The sequence below is a fragment of the Pleurodeles waltl genome, chromosome 9, assembly GCF_031143425.1.
Source record: "Pleurodeles waltl isolate 20211129_DDA chromosome 9, aPleWal1.hap1.20221129, whole genome shotgun sequence".
NCBI classification, from domain to species: Eukaryota; Metazoa; Chordata; class Amphibia; order Caudata; family Salamandridae; genus Pleurodeles; species Pleurodeles waltl.
In genome coordinates, this window is record NC_090448.1 from 26,068,242 (window position 1) to 26,089,983 (window position 21,742).

The window sequence follows — 21,742 nt, forward strand, 5'->3', positions numbered from 1 at the left end:
CCCGGGAGGCCACCAAACCTGTGGGGGCTCCCAGTCAGAGAGAGAGATGCAGTTTACCACTTACCTCAAGAACAGTGAGAGAAGTTGGGTTGTGACCCACTCCGAATGGGATTTTTTGCGAACTGACCTCTTAGTACACAGGTTGATTTGCAGAATTATTTTCCATTAGCAAAAAGTCAATGCGCAATTTGTGCCCAGTTTTTGCCAATGTAATTTTTGTACATCTGCCCTGCTTATCTTCGTTCCATTCCCCCAGGAGCCACGCATGGCAGGGGAAGAGCATCGAAAGCCGCCTATGCTTTGAAGCGTGTGGCACCGTTTAACAAGAAAAATTCACAGACACAAACCCATACTCTGGTGATCAATATTATAAATAAACATAGCTTGGAATTAAGCAGATTCCCATTTCAAAGCGGAAGGTTTCTATTTATGTTGGATTACTTTAAATTTACTCAGATGTGGAAGCAATTGTGGTTGACAGTGGAGGCGAGGGAGTGATATAGTAATTAGTTTTTATTTACATTGATTGTAATTCAATGACTTGGAGCACAGTTTGACATTGTGTATGCACACCGTGTTTTCTGCTGCCCCTAACATGGACGCCCACAGAAATGTTTTCTGGGGGGCACCCGCCGTGACCCATCCACCACAGTTCGCGGCGCCCCATACTGTTTTTGGCTGGGGACGCAGCCATACTAGTACAGGCATGGTAACACTGCAGCGGTCATAGTGTTACACTGCACTGTGAGCCTGCACACCAGGCTGTAACAAAATACAGAGGGGTTTAAAGCGCCCACCCTTGCCCCCCCGCAGAAGCCCATGCTACTAATGATATAGCAGATCATGTGATCCAGTGGAAATCTACCAAAAACCTGTGACTGTTCCAGACAAACCTCGAGCACTGCAGTTTATTTCCTGCAAACTGAAGGTGACCGGCCCTTGTCCTTTTCTGTAGGACCCAACAGTGTTTGCGATCAGTTGGGGAAATTGTACTTTTTCAGACAAGAACTGGCGGGAATTGGGATTAGGTCAACAACGTGTTGTGAAGTGCCAAACTTCTTTGCAACTTCAAAAAATTGTGAAGATTGACAATTTTGCATTATATGGGCAAAAGTTCCGGCTAAAAAGGATTTGCAAGCATATTATCTGCACAAACTTCAAGATAAGACAATAATTCTCCTAAAAAGTTGGTTTCACAGTTTTGTTACATGGATCTTTTCTCCCAATGTGTTTTTTTGATAATCTTGCTAACAACACAGATTGATATGCTTTAAAGGAAAATTTCCAAACGATTGCAAAAAACAGCTTTGAAATAGTTGCACAAGAGCCTTGGTGCATACAAGAGGAATATCCCAGGCTTAGGTTTTATGAAAACTTATTTTCTAATTTAGGTTATTTCCAACAGCTGCATTTGGCAGGAAGGAGTTTAAGGATTATCATTTCTCAGTTTAGCAGACTAACCTCTACAGAGGCGATTCTTTCCTCAGTCTCTCCAGATATGTCTAACTTGACCTACATTTTATGGCAAGGGATGAACTATGCTCCTCTATCCTTGCTAGAGATGTGCATAGTCTGTTCTCTATGTCTATTGGTGCAGGAGACGAGTTCAGTTGTACCCGCCTTCAAATCAAATCATTAACATTTATAAAGCGCGCTACTCACCCGTGCGGGTCACAAGGCGCTAGGGGGAAGGGGTTGCTGCTGCTCGAAGAGCCAGGTCTTGAGGAGTTTCCGGAATACGGAGTGGTCCTGGGTGGTCCTGAGGATGGTGGGGAGGGTGTTCCAAGTCTAGGCCGCCAGGTAGGAGAAGGACCTCCCACCCGCTGTGGAGCGGCGGATGCGAGGGACGGCGGCGAGAGCGAGGCTGGTGGAGCGGAGAAGACGGGTGGGGGCGTAGAAGCTGAGGCGGCGGTTGAGGTGTTCTGGTCCCTTGTTGTGGAGGGCTTTGTGTGCGTGGGTGAGGAGTCGGAAGGTGATCCTTTTGCTGACGGGAAGCCAATGCAGGTGTCTCAGGTGGGCGGAGATGTGGCTGTTGTGGGGTATGTCGAGGATGAGAATCCTTTCGAGGATTCTCATCTTTCCCACCAGAACCAGTTACTCAATTACAATGGATATTGAGGGCCCTAAAACCATCTTTTCATTTTTAATAAGTCTTAGAGCCATATGTATGAACACATTTTCCCATAGACATACAATGGGTAAAAACTTTTGATACATCTGGCCCTTAGAGTGTTTACGTGACCCATCTCTCACTCACACCCTTGGCAGAGTTAGACTAAAGAAGAGATACCTTGGAAAGTATTGAGAATGGGTCATAATCTAAACGTAAGGTGGTCTTTTCTAAAACATACAAAAATAACAATTGGCTAATGCGACCTGCTTTGTTAAGAAAATCACTTTTTACATTGAAAATGATTCACTTACGACCACATCTCTTCTCTTGTGAGAAGACTCAGCAGGAAGAATCCACAGTCTTTTTCTACTTTGCGAACCATAAAGAATAGGGGTGGGCGTAACTGGCGTAATTCTCTAGTGTTATTACTCATAACTACATCAAAATTACTCGTAATCATGTATAATCATGTGAGAAGCGTAATCCAGCAGGTAGCGCTCTTTTCTTTGTGGAAAATATGCACTTGTGTCCCAATTGGGCTCAAGGATGCTTTTTGCTCTAAGAAAATAGAGGTAAATGCTACAGGACATGAACAGCAGTAGCCAGCAGTCACTTGCTCTCTCTTAGTTTGTTGATCCTGTGCTCCAATTTTTTCCCCATTCCCTCCTGATTAATTACTCAAGCTGCCGTAATTGCGTAATTTGGCATCACAAGAGTAATGCGTAATTACGGAAACTACTCCAGCATAATTAAAATTTTGCCCAGGCCAGGTAAAGACATGGAGTTTGCTTATCATCATGGGGAAAACAGAGGCCCCTGTAGCCCCTGCGGTGCAGGTTAGCCTCCAACCCTTCAAGCCCTCCTTGAGCCCAAGGCCAATGTTACCTATGAGATATGGGCCTATTGTTTTGCGTTACGCCACTGGGATGAATGACATGAGATAACCGCAATATTAACCGTGCAACAAATCTGCACATTATGGGGGTCATTCCGACTCCCGCCGGCGGCGGTAACCGCACGCCCGGCGGGAGCCGCCGAATGACCGCACCGCGGTCAAATGACCGTGGCGGTCATTCTGAGTTTCCCGCTGGGCTGGCGGGCGACCGCCAGAAGGCCGCCCGCCCGCCCGCCCAGCGGGAAACCCCCTTCCACGAGGATGCCGGCTCCGAATGGAGCTGGCGGAGTAGAAGGGGTGCGACGGGTGCAGTTGCACCCGTCGCGATTTTAAGTGTCTGCCACGCAGACACTGAAAATCTATGTGGGGCCCTGTTAGGGGGCCCCTGCAGTGCCCATGCCAATGGCATGGGCACTGAAGGGGCCCCCAGGCGCCCCACGACACCCGTTCCCGCCAGCCACGTTCTGGTAGTGAAAACCGCCAGAACCAGGCTGGCGGGAAGGGGGTCGGAATCCCCATGGCGGCGCTGCTTGCAGCGCCGCTGTGGAGGATTCCCTGGGGCAGCGGGAAACCGGCGGGACACCGCCGGTTTCCCGTTTCTGACCGCGGCTGTACCGCTGCGGTCAGAATGCCCATGGAAGCACCGCCAGCCTGTTGGCGGTGCGTCCGCGGTCGTTGGCCCTGGCGGTCCATGACCGCCAGGGTCAGACTGACCCCCTATGTGTGCCCCTGCACTCTTATTACAAGGCCTACAATTGTGACTACCTCCTTCTAGAACACAAGTGTCCAATATAGTGGAATAAATCATGTTAAACTCACAACTGAAAAACTTCTTGTTATAAGCTGTCCTAAGTTGTTTTATATATCAAAACAAGCAAAAAGTAGAAGTAAGGAGACTAATGGCCTCTTTCTGTTATCATCCCTCTCCAATTGTGACTGCCAGGAGGACTTCCTGCGCTGGTTAACCGAGGATGAGCGTGAATGCCTGGAGTATCTTCTGGAGACCATCAAAGCCTTGGAAGAAGATCTGGGTGAGGAGACCACAGTGGATGGGGCCAGGTCTGAAATCATCAGCCAGGACTGTCCAGGTGAGAAGACCATGACCCTGCCAAGGGCAGTCAGTGCATTGAAAGTAGCCTTGTAAAATCAAAAGAGATTGTATTGATTTATTTAATGATCCATTTATTGGGGATATTTATAAAGTGCAAATCTAACCCACAGAGGGTAGCAGGCACTATACATAGCAACAATCTACCTATCCAACATGTGGGAAATATGCATGTGTGTTTACACGAAAAAGATCAATCAAAGCAGAAAATGCAGAAGAAAACAAACTTTCAGAGAGGAGAAAGGGGAAGTGAAAGCTGAGGTAGGCATGGAGTGTGTGAAAAAGTGAATTTTGAAATCTTACCCAAATTGCTCGAATGAAGGGGAAAAAGTTTGAAAAAGCGGTATTACGATTTTAATGCCCATATAAAAGCTTTCTCTCTGATACTAAAAACAACGGCTGACTGGTATTACACCAAATTTGGCAAAATATTACACCTTTTACTCAGAAGGCCACTTTAAATGGGATTAGTCGTCAGTCATTATTGGCTGGCTACTAGTAGAACAATATATATGGCAGCCATTACAACACTCATGGACATAGCTCCAGGGTTCTGAGAATTAATTAAACAAATATATAATGGGACAGGGTGAGCACACTCTGATCCTGGGAGCCTGCGCTTGAGGGTACCAAATGAACTTCCCCTTGTGTGGCTGGCCACAACATGAACAACATATTGTGGCAGCCATTACAGGACTATGGGACATGATCCCCATTGAAATTCATTATAGTGAATACCAGGTTTTGAGGGTCACTAAAGGGGCACATTTAAAGTAGGATAACAGATTTTGGCCACAATATATGTCACATGTCGGTGATGTAATACTCATTTTAGAAATCCTGGTGAGTTCTCATAAGAAAAATACTCTCGGCTAGGATTTAATGAACCCCATATTTGAGAGACTATTTTCTTACGATTTTCTCATAGAGGTTATGGAAGTTGCTCCAGAAGCTAAAATCACAGCACAATTTCTATACGTTCACACTATCTTTCTCAGCCATGTGGTAATAAAGTCTGATAACTTGAAAAAAACATTTACTTCCAACAGTTAGTTGAGTCCCCAGTGTTCTACAACAGCTTCCCACAGTGTTCTAATGAACAATTACAGTGCTAACATTTTGGATTTATGACAAACTGTGACATGCCTGAAGCCATTTTTGCTGGAATCAAAGTTTAAGCATTTTCCCTTAGAAATGGGCAAAATGAGGGGGCTTTTTTTGTCATACATAGGCCTCGGTGGTGGTCTACCCGGGACATTTAGAGGCTTCGAGAGGGGAGCCGCACTGTACCCCTCTCCATTTTGCAAAATTTTGGCCCGGGTGTGGGCTTCCTGGGACAAGTCATGCCTTAAGGAGGGGGGCCCCACCCCTTATTTAAAGATTTTGGCCCCGGTGATGGACTCCCTGGGGCATCTGATAGCTCGGGGAGAGGTGAAGCGCATCCCCCCTCCCCATATATAATGTTTTTGGGGTGGGCTCCCTAGGGCCTCTGATGTCTCGGGGAAGGGGACCATGTATCCCTCCTCCCACTTTATATGGCATTTTCGGCCCGGGGTGGACTCTGTAAAGGCTAGGGGAGGGGGGCTGTGTGTCCCTCACATTACTCAAATAAAGCAGGCCCGGCCATCATTTAATTTCTTTGTTTTTAACAATCCCACGGGAGTCTTGTGGGATCACAGCAGTTTGTGCCATTTTTTTCATTTTTGCCCTAAGGAGGAGTTCCTTTGGGTCCCCCCCATGGGGCCTACGGGGTCAGGTTACCCCTACCCTGCCACCTTATATTGTTTTGTATAAACATATTAAGGAGACAGGACTAAGTCCTAGAGTCCTGTAATGGCTGCCAGCAACATTTTCTCATGTTGCTGGCAGCCAATTAGATCCCATGCTCCTGCAGGAGTCTGACTCCCACAGGAGCGAGATGGCCCAAGGGAGATACAGCTGCCTGGACCAACCAGAATGCTTCATTTTTAAATTGGCGTTCCCACAAGAGTCAAGGAATTACAAGAGGGTTTTTAGATTTGCTGGTAAATTAGGCACCAAACCGATACAAGAAATGCTGACACTCTATAAAGCCAAGATGGTATCTGCCGCAACATTTGGTGCAGGAGTTTGGGGATTAGGGGACAACAACATTTTGCAAAGGCAGGAGGTAAAATGTTTGAGAAGGCTGCTGGCGGTACCACGCTCAACCACTGGAAGTATCGCACATATGGAATTGGGTCTCCACTCCATTTCAGACATTATAGATGTCAATCCATTGCTATTATGGTGTTTGGTTTGGTCAAAACCAGAGGCTCATTTCACTCAAGAAATACTCGGGGATTGTATGGCAATGGACCAAGTTTATAAAATACCCTGGCAGTTTTACATTAAAAATAGCCTACGATATTTAGATGATAAGGACAGGAACTTGTGGGAGATGCCATAAAATATTGTACAATTCTCTAAAACTGCCCTACAGCAGTATGTTTGGGATAGGAGTTTGAGGGCAACCAGTTTTAGAATTCTCGAAAACTGCCCTACAGCAGTATGTTTGGGATAGGAGTTTGAGGGCAACCAGACTAAAGTACTGTGATGACTTACATATCATATCATAAGTCACCCAGGATCACGGAGTTATCTCAGAAGGGCTGGAAATGTTCATCATAGATTTCTTTTGACAAGATTCTGATTTTTCATAATACATCGCCTGGTAGCCTTCCTGCGTGGTGCAGATTGGGCCCCAAATGATGTCAAATGACCATGTGATAACTTTTCGAAACAATCAGCACTCCATGTAACTCTGTTCTGTAAATTTTATCTAGAATGCGGAAATAAAATATTTGAAGCCTTTGTTTTTATGTGAAGGACTATCAAAAGGCATTCCAATTCTTGATGCGCATGAATGACATTACGGTTAATCATGCCTTAGGAAAATGTTTTGCAAATGTAATAGGAATAAGGAAAGGACTGTAGAACCCTGATATCACTTTTATTATCACTATGTATATGTTAATTTTACTTTAAGCTCTCAGAAACTTTGCTTTTTAATGTGTTAATTAACTTGTGAGAACGAGAAAGGTTTTAACCTTACAATCTATATTTTATCCAGAAGTAATCTATTTAAAGATGATGATTATAACATTTTATGACATAACCTAGTGGAGCTATCATTAATTGGGAAAGGGGATTCAAATAATTTATCATCCTTTTTACTTTTATTATGATGAATTGTATTAAGATGATGGGCTTTTATGGCTTATTTATGTCATGAACCGAATAAAGATTGATTGAATTGAATTGAAATTGGCAATCTGGTAAGAGTCTCTCGAGAATCTTGTGGAACCAACCGTCCAGCTATGCAATTATTTTTACCCTTAATTTCACAAAAGCTACTGAATGGATTCACACCAAATCACAAAAACACAATCTGGAGACCAAGATCTAGCTTTCTTCCAAATTTGGTGTAATTCCGCTTTGCAGTTTTTGCTATAGGCCTGTCTAAAGAAGTCTATAGAAAATGCATGGGGATTTTGCGTTTTGGTATCCCCCTTTTTTCTCGTTTCCCGCTTGACACATCCTTCCAAAACTTTCCATGCGTACACTAGTAAAACAATTGCACCTTTTCTGAACTTTTCATGGAGATTCGCCAAACGAGGCCAAAGTTATTAGCAACACAAAAAATCTTTTCCTATGGAACAGCTGACCTAACTATGACCACACAGTGGCAATCGCCACTGGGTAATTATTTTAGGACCATGTTTCTATACAATGGTTTCCCTATAGCTTAAGCTCTGTTTGGAGAGTCTTCACAAAACCTTCCTAAAAATAAAGTCTCATCTGCCTCAGTTCCTTCCGGGAACGTTTCGGGGTGATCCATAAAGCGGGAGCCCGCAAAAAAAGGGGTTCCAAAATGTATTTCCCCATTCAGTTTTCCATACAAAAATGAATAGCAATACCACAAAAACTGCTGAACTGAAGTACATCAAATTTGGCAGAAAGCAACATCTTGGTTCAAAAAGTGTTGTTGTGATTTGCTGTAATTCTAGTCAGCAGTTTTAGAGATATTATTGTTAAAAAAATATAGATATTTCACACTGCAGAGGATCCACGGAGCCAAAAGATCTTAAGATAAGATCTGATTGGCTGCCACCATATGAACAAAGATGTAGTGGCAGCCATTTTAGCTCCCTTGGACTCAGTCCCCTACCCTGCTTTCATATAAGAAAGCAGGGTAGGGATACCCTGCCCTCACTAGGCCAGGTGGTGGGGGTGGGGGAGAGGGTGTCTCAGAGGAACTTCCCCACCCCTCAGCAAAATCATTTTTTTGTAATTATTCCATGAATTTGCAGTGCGGCAGCGAATCCTCTCTAAAACATTTTTTAAATAAACACCCCTGGGGTGGGCAAGGAGGGGCATGCACCTCCCTTCTCGAGACCTTTTCTGGCACCAGGGATCTCAACCTCTGAAGCCACATTTTAATAAAGGGAGATGAGTGCCCCCTCACCAGCACCTGAGCCTTTATCAGGGCCAGGGACAGCCCAGAACACCCCTGCCCCTGGAGCCATTCATTTAAAAGGGTAGGGGGCATGCACTGCTAATTGCCTCCCTTATTGCATCACCCGTGACATGTTCTATGACATCACTGATAGCAGCACTGCAACAACTGAAATGACATGTTTGTTGACAACACTCTGCATGGTGGGCGCGAGTTATAGTTACTTTTGATCATGAGTTATAGTTAGTTGAGATAACTATACACAATGAATTTCAGTGGTTTTGTTTGTTTAAAACGGTCTGTTTTAACTGATATTCCTACCTAACTATAACGTCCCTTTTTATTTTTTTTCAGTGACTTTCTAAGTTTTTTTTTTTGTGGTTAAGTAATATATTACAATTATTAACTATAACGTACGTTTTACCCTTTGACCCTTTCGTTTACCTATCTATCTAGTACAGCAGATAATAGGGTGGAAGGAGCCCTGGCAGGAAGTAGGGTGGGGGGTTAATGAATACCAACAGAAGTCATGGGGCTCTTTAACCTGCAAACCTCTTGTCCCAAGGTGCCACATTACCTCTAGTCTGGGCGAATGCAGTGCTTAATTTGAGCCAGCGGTTTCCAGTGCTTATTTTTGGCGGTCGGCACTTATTTTTTTGTGTCAAGCATCACTGTGAGAAAAAGACACATATGGGAAAGACAGAGGAAGAGAAACAGGAAAAAGCGTCACAAATTGGGAAAAGCAGAAAGCTGCAAGTGTGAGCTGAAGGGGCAGGGAGTGGCTGTAAATGGATTAAAGAGGCCCGAAATGGCTTCAGGATTACGCTGCCTCAGTATTCCGTGATCGCACATTTAATTGCAGCTGCTGCGTGTTTCAAAGGAAAGCTTTGGACACTGGCAAGTTTTTCCTTTACAAATTAAGCACTGAGGAGTGTAATCTTTCTGTGTTCGACAGCCACACCTGCTCTTCTGTTTTGTGAACTGTGTATTGCAAAGCAGCAGCGTGTACACAAGGAAGGACACCTGGTCTGCAAGGCAGGAAGTGAAAGGGACTATTTGCACAGTGGATGTTAGCTCTGCTTATCTGCTGCCCATCCCCTCGTTCCAACCCCACATGCATGGATCTCACCAGACCTTTCTTTCACTCGGCCCACTGACACGCCTTGCCACTGTAACAAGTGTGCACATCACACAGCAAACAATCACACTGCTTGACTGGTTGCCAGGTGACACGGAGGGAAACACAGAGGAAAAAACTACACAAATGACACACATAGAAACAATGAGAAAAAAAACCAAAGAGATGGATGGAATGCTTGAATGAATCTCAACATTTACCAGTCACTCGAGCTACATTACGAGCCATAGTTTTATTGCCCACTATGCCTCTCTGTGCAGACACCAGCCATATGCAAACCAGCCTCGGTTATTTTGGGGGGCCCTGTTCGGAGCAGCTTTGAATGTATGATCCAGTTTCAGCTCTTTCCTGCCCTCCTGGGCCAGGTCACTGACAGTGCACAGGCGCACTGGGCCAAATTCTAAATGTGTTTCCATCTAATATTCAGACCTGTTTTCAATATTGTGACACAGCAGCCGCTCACTAATATTACTGCAAATAATCTCTGCGACCCCCTCCCATTTCTTACATGTGAGGTCCTGTGTTGATCTAAAAGAAACTTTTCATGGATGTTGCATGAATCATAAACACATTTCTCTGCAAAATGCCTGATAGACTCTCACACATCACTGCATTAAAAATGTGTTAAAGGGAAATGGTGTTTAAACCAATCTGTTTAAGAATTATTGAAGGTCATCAGAGTTAGGCTCTGTAGACTAGAGCTGGCTCCATCAAGGGGGGGGGTACGAGAGCTGGGGCCCTGGGAGAGAGCCCACTTTACCCATGCCTTAAAGCAGCTCTGGGTCCTGCCTACCAGGCCAGGTCCAAACAGAGGGGAAGCACTCTAGGCTACATTTTTACTACAACTAAATATGGTTTATGTTGAGCTTATTAGTCTGTCAAAAAAGTTAAATTGGGACAAATGTCAGATCATGGTTCACTCTAATGTATTTGAGTCTATGCAATAAATTACTTAATAGTTGCAAAATGCTGAAATGGAATGTCTGCCAGATCACCAGTGGCTGAGATTAATTCAAGTATTTCACCCCACCTTTCATGCTGTCTCCAGCAGATATTTTGAGGCATGATATATTCAAGGGCCTTTTGTATAACCCAGAGTTATAGTTGTGCCCCTGGCACGTAACACAACAGACCCTTCTAGAACCCACCCCTGGAACAGGAACCCATTGTATGATCCTTTGAAGTAATATGTGAAAGTATTTTATGGCTCCGGCCGGCAGTGGTGCCTGGTGCAGCTGATCTAAAACTGACGGTTATCCCATCCGCCGTTTTACGATCCCATTATATCGTATGGGAATCGTAATACAGCGTGCAGGTTATCAGTCATGTTTGTGACAGAGTAACCTGTCTGCCAAACTCTAAATCAGGCCCTCATTCCTAAATTGCTGAGTAATGAGTTCCAGAAGCTGTTAGCTGCATCTAAGAATAAATGGTGTTGAGCATTGTGTGTTCTGAAATGAGGGCAAGTCAAAAGTCGTGCATTCTTTCTGCACGAATGTCACTTACCACTAGGGGTGGCAAAGAATTCTGCTCTGTCGGCGAACTTTGCAGAGCTTTCCCCACTCTGTGCAGAATGTCGAAAAACTCTGCAAAGGTAAGCAGAGTTTTTTCTCTCGCTCACCAACTTTAAGTTTGCGAGCAAGAGAAATCTCTAAGTTTACGAGCGCGATTGAGATGTCTGAACGCAAGCAGTCATGGTAGGCCCAACTGCTCGCAATGAGAAAGCTGCCGCTCACATTGAGGAAGCTGCAGTTCGAGTAGAAAATCCACTCGAGTGGCAGAAAGAAGTTAGCACCATCTGGCGCTCTGCGTGATGCGCTGAAAATCAGCACGAACAGCGTGACTTACCCAAACTTTGCCACCCACGGAGCTCTGTGTAGCACGGCAGAGTTTTTTTGGCACTTCACAGAGTTCTGCTTAACAGAACTCCACAAACTTCGCCCAGGTCTACTTACCGCCAGAGATGTTGAGCAGGTCAGTGAGGAAGGATGGAGTGTTAAGAGGCAGTGGTTTGTGAATGAAGCATCCCACCTTGAAATTGATCTTGCCTCAGGTTAGGGCCAAGCTTAAAAGATAAGTGTAATATCATATAACTTCTTGCCGATGAAAAGAAATGGTTTTCTAATGGTGTCTTCAAGTGGTTAAATAATGACACCGGCAGACTGACCAGGACAAGTTGAGATAACATTAAGAGTTCACGGCTATCTTTAGTTGGTCGAATGTTAATAAAGTCAACAAATATTGTTCTGTAAATGTCTTTCTCTAAATAAACAAAGGAAATATGATAGCATTGGTTAAAAAAATGCAAATAAATAAAATAGAAACACATTGACTACTGCTTTTTCTTGTCTGTGGTAATGCTGCTGGTGTCAGCCGGCTATACAACTTGATTGGTTAGTGTGTTTTTTAAAAGTAGACATCCTCTGGTAGACTCTTGTTTACTCTATCCTTTTTCTGTCCTCCTTCCAATCATGCTTTCCCCATCCTTCCCAGGTTTCAGAGAAAGGACCAGGAGAACCCTATTGTGCAGAGGTGAACATGGTGCAGTTTCCTGGCTCCTCTCTCATTTGAGTCTGTCACCTGTTGGTCTTAGAAGAGAGGGGCTCGAGCAAGTGGGAATACCGGATGGGGTGAAACCTGAATATCGAAACAGGAATATCGAGGGAGGGAAATATCAAGGACAAAATATTGAATCCAAACTATTGAAAAGTAAGTAAGTACAGACTTTCTATCCCTAATTCCACGTATATGTACCTTGACGACATATATACATATCTTCAAGCTACATAGATGTGGAATTAAGAATGGTAACTCTATACTTCCCTATATGCACTTACCATTTGATTTTTTCATCTTCAATATTTTGTCCATGATATTCTTGTCCCACAATTTTCATGGCCTCAGTATTGAGTAGCACAGTCATTTACCAGAGTACAACCTTAGCCAGCCGTCTCCGAAACCCACGACTAATAAATCTTTGCTGATGCTGCATTTGGGAAAGGCAAGGTCAAATTTATTGCATGTGTAAGTGATTGCTTACTCTCTGGTTCTCAAACCAGTACTGACATTTTGAACTGTATTGTTTCTGCAGATGTGAAACAAAAAGGTGACAGCTCCAGTGATGTCAGCAGACAGACAATACATGGAAAAACACAGACAGCATCAGGGAAGAGTGATGTGGCAGTAGATCCAACAATGCAGGTGCCAAATGAACCCAAACTGAACCTGCCTAAGTCTCACTCAGAGGGTTCTATGGGGGAAACAGCCAGTACCGCTCAAGAGGGCTTGAATAAATTAGTCAATTTACACCCAGGTTATCTGCGAAAATTTGATACCATCATGAGGTCCGGAGTCAATGTACAGGAGCTAAGGGCCCGGTTTGTCACTCAGCATGCCACCGCCTCGTCACTGGAAGAAGAAGCCAAAACTAGTGAGCCCTCATCTCCTTCCAAGCAGGCCCTTGCATTCCCAGGAGTTCACACATCACCCAGAGAAAAAGCCCTGCAGAAGCTGGGCCTGCTGAAAAGGAACCAGACCAATTGCAGCACAACCAGCTCTCCTGAAGTCCTCCCTAACCAGGCAGAGGTGGAAGAGGCAGGGGCACCGACCACAAAACACCTTCACCGTGACTGTCAAGGTTCTGGTTCTTCCTCCACAACTGCTTCCGGAAGTTCACCTTTGCCTTCAGATGACATCCATCACCAAGAAACTTTTAAAAAACTTAGACTCCTTAAGCTCTAATTTGTGTGTCTCAAAGTTTTTCATGGATGGCGGATAGACAGGTGGCAGCTGATTCCAGAAGATCTTCCTTTTGCATCGAGAAGTGTATGTCTTCCTCTACAGCAAGGTATGGTTACATGCAGGTGACATAGAGGTTAGCTGGAATAGGACATCTTGTAAAAAAGATGGTGGGTGTCCTGTCCACCCCAGCTCTGAAGTTCTCTCCCGCATTTACAGGGATGGAAGGCTACCTTTGCAGCAACATGCCAGCAAGGAAACAGCCACCACAGACTTTTCCACCTGCGGTTCCTACCAACAAAGAACCAGAAGTGGCTGAGAGTGAGACAGCCGCTGCTTACATGATGATAAAATGCAAAATTGGGTGAACAGCCCACAGCATGGCTGACAGAGATGTTTACTCCACCATATCTATGGTTTAGAGGGCCATCTCCCAACCCTAAGCCAGCTGCATCTGCTTCCCTTAAATTTATGTCTCTCAGAGTGTAGGGTCTCTGTGCCAAAAGTCTTACAATTTCTCCCTAACTGTTCAGGGAATTGCCTTGTAAACAGTGATGTGTTTTGCAAGTATCAGTACTGCTTCTAAAGGTTCTCTCCAGGTGTAACCTATACTCATGGTTGGACAATGATCAAACTTACACTTGTGTAAGCTGAGCAAGATTCTTAAAGGTGTAAGAATGCGAAGTATGCAAAATATGTTCAAGTAATTTTCTCACACGTGCTAAACTTAGATGCAAGTACCATTCAGCCTCCTTTATACAAGTGACATTCCCAAGGCATTTGTCAGTGGAGTAATTGATGAATTACTGTACAAATGGGAAGAACCACAATCCAGCTGTACCCAACTGGACTTTCATAAACAAGTGCAGATTCGACAGCCACACTTTTCCGCACATGCGATTAACACCTGAAGGATGCAGGTGCCCAGAGGGCGAGGAAGTGCACTCATTTTTACAGTGAATGTGTAAGAAAAAGAGGGATGTCAAGGGAAAAACTTAAATTAAGTACAAAAGTTGTCATTGAAATAAAACTAAATGTCCTAACAATGCACATCCACACAAAATATATGTTTGGACTTGAAAATCACAGGTAGTTGTGCTTTATATGTCATAACCAAGTACCCTGTTTCTTTGCACTGACCTAAATCCTCCCTGTGTGAGTAGAAACATTTTGTCAATGATTTTGTAACTTACACTCTGGCAAGATTGTAACTTACGTATTGTCAAAGTTACAATAGTTCAATGGGTCTGTAATGTCACCTGCCTTACATAGTTGGAAATATCTCTGTTGGTTTTACACTTGTCATCAGAACCTTTGCACCAATTCTCCACTGGCTGCCAAGCATTTGCCATTTAAGACCCTTAGTGGAATTCTAGATTTGTAGTCTATTGTTGTCCGATTGTTGATGATTTATGAAGACACCCACACTCTAAAACATGGGTAGAATAGTAAACACCCTTCATAAAAGTGTCCAGTCCACAAAGGTGACCACAAAGTGATGCAAATGTCCGTAATACACATTACTGGTACTTTCACCTCCAGATCGTAACATACAAATCAAACTCCTGGTGCAGCTGCTTTGTGTTCCTGATGTGTATTTGAAACAACACTGTTGTTCCACAAGTTGAGCCTTAATTGGTAAGACTGTCCCAGTCTGTACCGGGCTCTGCCTCATTGGGACAGTGCATTACATTGTTAGCAAAATGGGTTCTGCCCTGATCCTTGGGGTTCCCAGTACAAAAAGTGTGCACCGCATGAGTAGTGTCAACTGCTGTAGGGGATGCCAACCCCATCAAAGCATAGGCATGGGGAAAAGCACAAAACTACTACCTAGATTTACATACACTGGCACTTGCCCTCAAAAATCTGGTCTCAATCCGCCAGGGCAGCTCTGCTTGCAGCACTGCCTGGGGATTACGAGTTCCCTTTCTGCCAGCCTTTGCAGGGCAGTAGCTCCACCATGCAAAGGCTGGAGGAAATGGGGTGCTGGTGGCTCCATGGAGGCCACTTGCACTTGGCATGGGCAGTGCAAGGGCCCCATGGAGAGCCCCGTCGCGCTTTCCACTGCCTGAATTACGGGCAGTGGGAAGCGCGACAAGTGCTGCTGCACCCGCCGCACCGCCACATTGCCGTCGGCTCAATTACGAGCCGGCGTCAATGTTAAGGCCCTGGGGTGAATTCGTAATAGGGCCGGCGGTGTACTGGCCACTATGGTGGTCAGGTGGCATTGTGAGTTTGGCAGGTGGCCTCTGCCACATGCCAAACTCGTAATGAGGGCCTCCGTGTTTAAGTGTCTCTATTTAATGGTTCCAAATTATATAATTTGGAATTTGCAGCAATTAAATTGTGTTTTCCTATATACTAAGGTCTTTTTATGAGTCAAAAGAAGTTTTTCTGAATCCTAAAATGGGATTTTGAATGGTTAAAACTTTGGTATCTTGAAGGGGTGTTTTATAGTCCAAGAGACCATTGTAAAAAAAACAGTTTTTTAAAACACCACCCCATTTCCTTTGTGGAAAATCGGCTGCATTTGAAAAACAAAAGTTTACTTTATTAAAAAACAATCACCTACATGGTAAGCTGCTGACCTTTGCAGGCAACTATCCCTGTGATTGTGGCCAATCGTATTGAGTCTCAGTTTGCGATATACCTGACGAATGTTAATTAGGTAGGTTGGATTGCAACCAAATCTGAGTCTGTTTTTTAAGAACTGACTTAGTGGTGCATAGATCGTTCGTAAAAATATTTACTCGTTGCAAACAGTAGATAGTACATGTGGCCCTTGATCTGTCAGTTCATAACCATAATATGTGCCCTCCAAAGTCACCATCTGAATGTCAGAAGCCCAAATCTTTTTCAAAACATAACAGTTGGTAGCGGACAATCTGTAAAAAAAAAAAAAAAAAGGCGACACAGCACTCCGGTGAAACGTGATTTACATGACCTTCTTCAGGGCATGTAAAATTCTTTTTTCATCTTGTTAAGCAAACAAAGTGCATTTACAAGGTGGATCCAGAATAGTCCAAAAACCATTGTACTAATATATCACTCCATTTCTTCTTTCTACATTGCTACTACTCATGGGTTAACTAGTCAATATTTCCCTGGAATTAACATTTTTAATTTAGAGAAGTGGCCCTCCTGTTATGACTGGGTGCTGGACTAAGGAGTTCATCATAGCTTGTATTTATTTTCCCCCTTGCAACCACTGGGAGCTTTTAGTTCTTTTTCTCCAGGCAGTCTTCCACACCTGTCATAATGTCACCAAATCATCTCTCTGGAAAAGTGCCAGAGAGCCCCCCCACTATTGCACTACGTGCCTCACAAGTATGTAACATAACGTGTATTTCTAAAGCGTACATTCACCCAGAAGGGTATCTTGGCGCTGAATAACAGATTTTTATTGTCACCCAACGGAACTCATTTTATTGACCTCAGAAGAATGAAAGGCTGAGTGGACCCGCCGGGCTGTGAACCTGGGATCATGAGGTTTAACACAGGCCCCTACAGTGGACGGATTAGTCCACTAAGTCACCAGACCCAGCATGTGCAGCCACTAGGGTAACACAGGAGTGCCACGGGATGCAAAACGTAAGTGCATACACTTGTTGAACACCTGTGGTGCATCCCTAAAATGGTCAAATCATGCTCTGATTGCCTTTTCTGGTCCTAGACTGCATCTCAAGATCAGGTTGGCGCAAGGGAGACGGGGCAATGCACCCATGAGTTTTAGTAAAAGAAGATTCTGTGGTTTAACAAAGACTCACTTCTTGGATGAGTAGGCTTGATTGCATTTTAATTAATATTTTAGAAAAGTGAACACATTATGAAACACAAGTTCTCCAAGTATGTTAAGGACTAAGGGCCAGGTGTACAAAGGTCAGGTTTTGCGACTCACAATTTGCGAGATTTAGCGACTTGCAATTTGCGAGTCACAAAACTTGATGGGCAACACTGTCTCAGACACTGTTAGCAATTCCCAAATGGGTCACAAAGGACCTGCCTCGTTAATATTCATGAGGAAGGTCGCAATTAGCAACCCATTTTGTAATGGCCGCACTCACAGGGATGGTGTCCTTCTGTGGTAAGCAGACCTACATGACTGTGACTGCTTTTTAAAAAATGTTTTTTTTTTTTTTAATGCAGCCCGCTTTCTTTAAAGGAAAATAGAATTCATTACCAAAAAAAAAAAAAATGTTGGCGCCCACATTCACAAGGGGTGTTTTGGGGCCCCCTTCCCATTTGCGAATGGATTACCACTGATTTGAAATTGGTGGTAACTGTGATTGTTTTGCAACAGCATTTACAGTCACAAAACAATCATACATACAAATGCGACTTGCTATTAAGAAGGGACGTCCTCGGCACACCCCTTTCTAATAGCGACTAGCAAACCCATTTTGTGATTTATTAAATAGATTACGGAATCGCAAAAATGGGTTTGTACATTGGAAAATGCTTTTTTTCTGTGAATCGGGCTGTTTGTGACCAAGAAGAAGCTACGTACATTTGGTCCTAAATGAACAAGTAATTTTTGAGTTTTGAATTTTCATTTAATATTGATGCAGTTTTCATTTTTCTCATAAATTTAATAGGTGCTAGTTGGTAGATTAAAATATTCTAGTACTTTTTCAGCATATGTTGGGAACTTCCATAATTTGTGTAGATATAAACCAACATACTATGCATAGAGCATATAGGCCTCTCATCGGGTTCATTTATAGACGCCCCATTGGCACTCAAAAAGCTCACGCTGCAGAGAGAATCATAGGCATGTTTTACTGCAACACTCAGCAATAAAAATTACTTAATGCAATTCCCCTCAAGTGATTGACTGCTACCAGTGTAAATGTAAATGTTTATTTATTGTTTCAGTTTATTACAACCATAACAATTTCGCCAAATTACATGGTAAAAACATTCTGAAGAAAAGAAGGAAAATTAAGATTGTAATGCAAAGAGATTAAATGTAGATTGAAGAGTTCATGTTTCAGTTGATTAAGACCATAACAATTTTGCCAAATTACATGGTAAATACATTCTGAATAAAATAAAGAAATTAATATTGTAATACAGAGAAATTAAATGAAGATTGAGGAGTTAAGAGTTAAAATAATTAAATCGTTATCTCAAACAACTCTGAAAGCTCGCCAGTAGAACCCAAGATTCAGACCATGAGATCTGGCAAGAACCGACTGCAAATTGCAAAAAAGCCACGGAAGAAGCCCACCCTGAAACTCCCCCTATCAGTGATTGAATAGAATGCAGCTCTGCCACAATACAGCAATATTTTATGTACTTGTTCCCATTTAATCAAGTTGCAAAGAGAGATGTATACAAAGTTTTGCAAAAGGGACAAACTCTGTAACTTCAGAATTTAAAGAACTTTGTCATCTTTGCATAATTTGGTCTTTAGATGAAATTTCCTACTTCTCTGAGATATTTCCCTTAAAAACATTTTATATGAGAATTCTGCAGCTGCTTTTGCAGACTATTTTATTGCTATTTTTTAATTATCAAGTTTGTAGTGTTAGTTAAATTGGAATCAAATGAACAAATGCAGCAAGTCCCTATTGTTAGAGTGTCTAAGCATAGTGAGACTTTTATGAGGGTCAGACTGGCCACTAGGGCACTCTAGCAGTGCCAAAAGGCTAGTTTGTTTGTTGGCTGTTTTTTGGCTGTTTGGGTGCCTGTTTTATGGTCCAACGGGTCGTTTTTACTGTTGATTTCCCTGATATTAACATCAACACTGCCTGAAGCATACACACATGCATTTTATCTCCTGCAGCTTGGCTTGCAAAACACATTTATACTTTCTTTCCAAATTGAAAAATACCCATATTTGCAAAAGTGTGTCACTTGAAGCGAACTGATTCAGTAATGAGGCCACTTTTATTTTGGTGCCCAGGCCTGTTTTCTGCCCACGTCTGTCTGACCCTGCTTTCATGTCTTTGAAAAAACATAGAGATCTTGCACTTACCATGTGTTGTCCTAACCATAGGTTTCAGGTTATGGTCAGTGTACACACTATGAACTCTCAATGACATGTCTAACAGATGCTTCTTTGTAAAAACAATTTGTGCCATCTATCGTAACTCAAAGACATAAATATGTCCTCTCTGGCTCCCTTTCTCTGGTCATTCCCATCTTACGTTTAATAGAATATGTCAGTTATGGTAAGTGCATTTTTTCACTTGTGTAGCTTTCATACATTTAGTGGCTTATTTATGGGGAATTGGCGTAGGGCAGCGCTGCAAGCCTTCTTGCTACGCTGCCCTACGCCAACGTAAAAGAGCAGGAATGCACCATATCTATGAAATACGGTGCATTCCTGTCCTTCCCCCCTGCGCTGGTGAACAATTGCCTGCCAGCGCCAACCATGGTGCACGGGTGCCTGCGTTGCATGCAGGATTGTTTTTGTGCAGGAATGCGCACCTTCCTACACAAAAGCAATCTTTGGAGGCGTCTTCCTCGTTCTGTGCGTGCTGCATAGTGCAGCACACATGGAAAGAGGAACAAAAAGGAGAAATGAAACTATTCCTCCACGTTACGCCTACTCTGGGAAGGCGTAAGGTTTTGGCACTGCCCCACATTTACGTCATTAGGTAAGTCTAGAAAGCCCGTTGCAACGCCCCTGGAACGCCTCCGTGGCACAGAGTAAGGCAGCACAGCGACTTGCACTGCTTCGCCTTACTCTATGAGGCTATGAAAAGCCACACAAAGTGGCTGTGCGTGGCCTTAGAAATATGGTAGAGAGGCCTGCGCCGCCAGAACATCAAAAAAAGTCCCCCATTGTCATAAATATGTCCCTTTGAATTTTACCCATAATTCTCATAGGACTATGAAAATGTTTTCAGTGTGAACCCAATTAACGTGGAAATTGTTTGGAGACTTTTCGGGGAGTTTACCTTTTCAAGAGTTTTTCAATCCACAATGACAAATACACACAGGTTATTTCTTTGACACCAACACGATTCTCACACAAATGTAAAATAGTGTAAAATAACTGGGTGAAGGTTTAAAAAAATGACAGCTTCACAACTTACACACCCCTAACCTTAGCATAGCTGGTAAACAAACATAGGGCCTCATTCCGACCCTGGCGGTCATAGACCGCCAGGGTGGAGGCCGGAGGTAGCACCGCCAACAGGCTGGCGGTGCTACATGGGCAATTCTGACCGCGGCGGTAAAGCCGCGGTCAGAAAAGGGCAACCGGCGGTTTCCCGCCGGTTTACCCCTGCCCAAGGGAATCCTCCATGGCGGCGCTGCTTGCAGCGCCGCCATGGAGATTCCGACCCCCTTCATGCCATCCTGTTCCTGGCGGTTGTTACCGCCAGGAACAGGATGGTGGGAACGGGTGTCGTGGAGCCCCTGGGGGCCCCTGCACTGCCATGCCACTGGCATGGGCAGTGCAGGGGCCCCCTAACAGGGCCCCATTGAGATTTTCAGTGTCTGCCTTGCAGACACTGAAAATCGCGACGGGTGCCACTGCACCCGTCGCACCCCTTCAACTCCGCCGGCTCCATTCGGAGCCGGCTTCATTGTTGAAGGAGCTTTCCCGCTGGGCCGGCGGGCGGCCTTCTGGCGGTCGCCCGCCGGCCCAGCGGGAAAGTCGGAATGACCGTCGCGGTCTGTTGACCGCGGAGCGGTCTTCCGACGGGGTTACTTTGGCGGGATGACCCCCATAATGTACTGGAAGTGGCCCTTCTGGGGCTACAGTTTGTATCTGTCTTCAGCTTAATGCTCTATGTGTTAAAAGTTAATGTAAACTTTAGTTATATTCTAATACTATCAATGTTACAGATAAACCCACAATGTGTTTTTTATGTTCCGTTTATTTATTGAATTTGCTATAGTTTATATGATGTTCTAGGTCCTAACTTCACTGCGGTCCTTCAACATCTGAAGAAATGACTATCTTAAAAATTCACCCAGGTCCTTATACTGGCCAATAGAGCAACAGAGGAAATGCAGTTGTATTCATTATGCGTCTGTAGGGGAACACTTTACATGGAGGCTGGTATGCTGCTGAAACACAACATCCTTGCCAAAAATCTTGGTGTTAAATTGTTATGGATTAAATATCCACTATGGGCCTAGTTCAATATGGAGAGAATGTGTCAGCACTCCTCAACAATCCAAGAAACAAAAATAAGGACCCAGTAAGGGGAAACAGCAGGCGAAAATACAAATGACAAAATCTACAATACAAACAGAGTCTCAAAATGTAAAATTCAAGGTCAGAAAACATCACCACAAGTTACTGACCTTAC

At 43.8% G+C, this 21,742-nt stretch overlaps 1 protein-coding gene across 3 annotated transcripts in view; it reads left to right on the forward strand.

Moving 5' to 3' along the window:
- Positions 1-17,646, forward strand: part of LOC138258874 (uncharacterized) — an 89,801-nt gene extending 72,155 nt beyond the window's left edge. For all 3 annotated transcript variants that reach the window (XM_069206175.1, XM_069206176.1, XM_069206174.1), the window contains 2 exons: positions 3,952-4,096; positions 12,823-17,646. In XM_069206175.1, coding sequence (XP_069062276.1) covers positions 3,952-4,096; positions 12,823-13,472 — 795 coding nt within the window. In that variant the 3' untranslated portion in view covers positions 13,473-17,646. The remainder of the gene's footprint in view (positions 1-3,951; positions 4,097-12,822) is intronic.
- Positions 17,647-21,742: the final 4,096 nt, after the last annotated feature.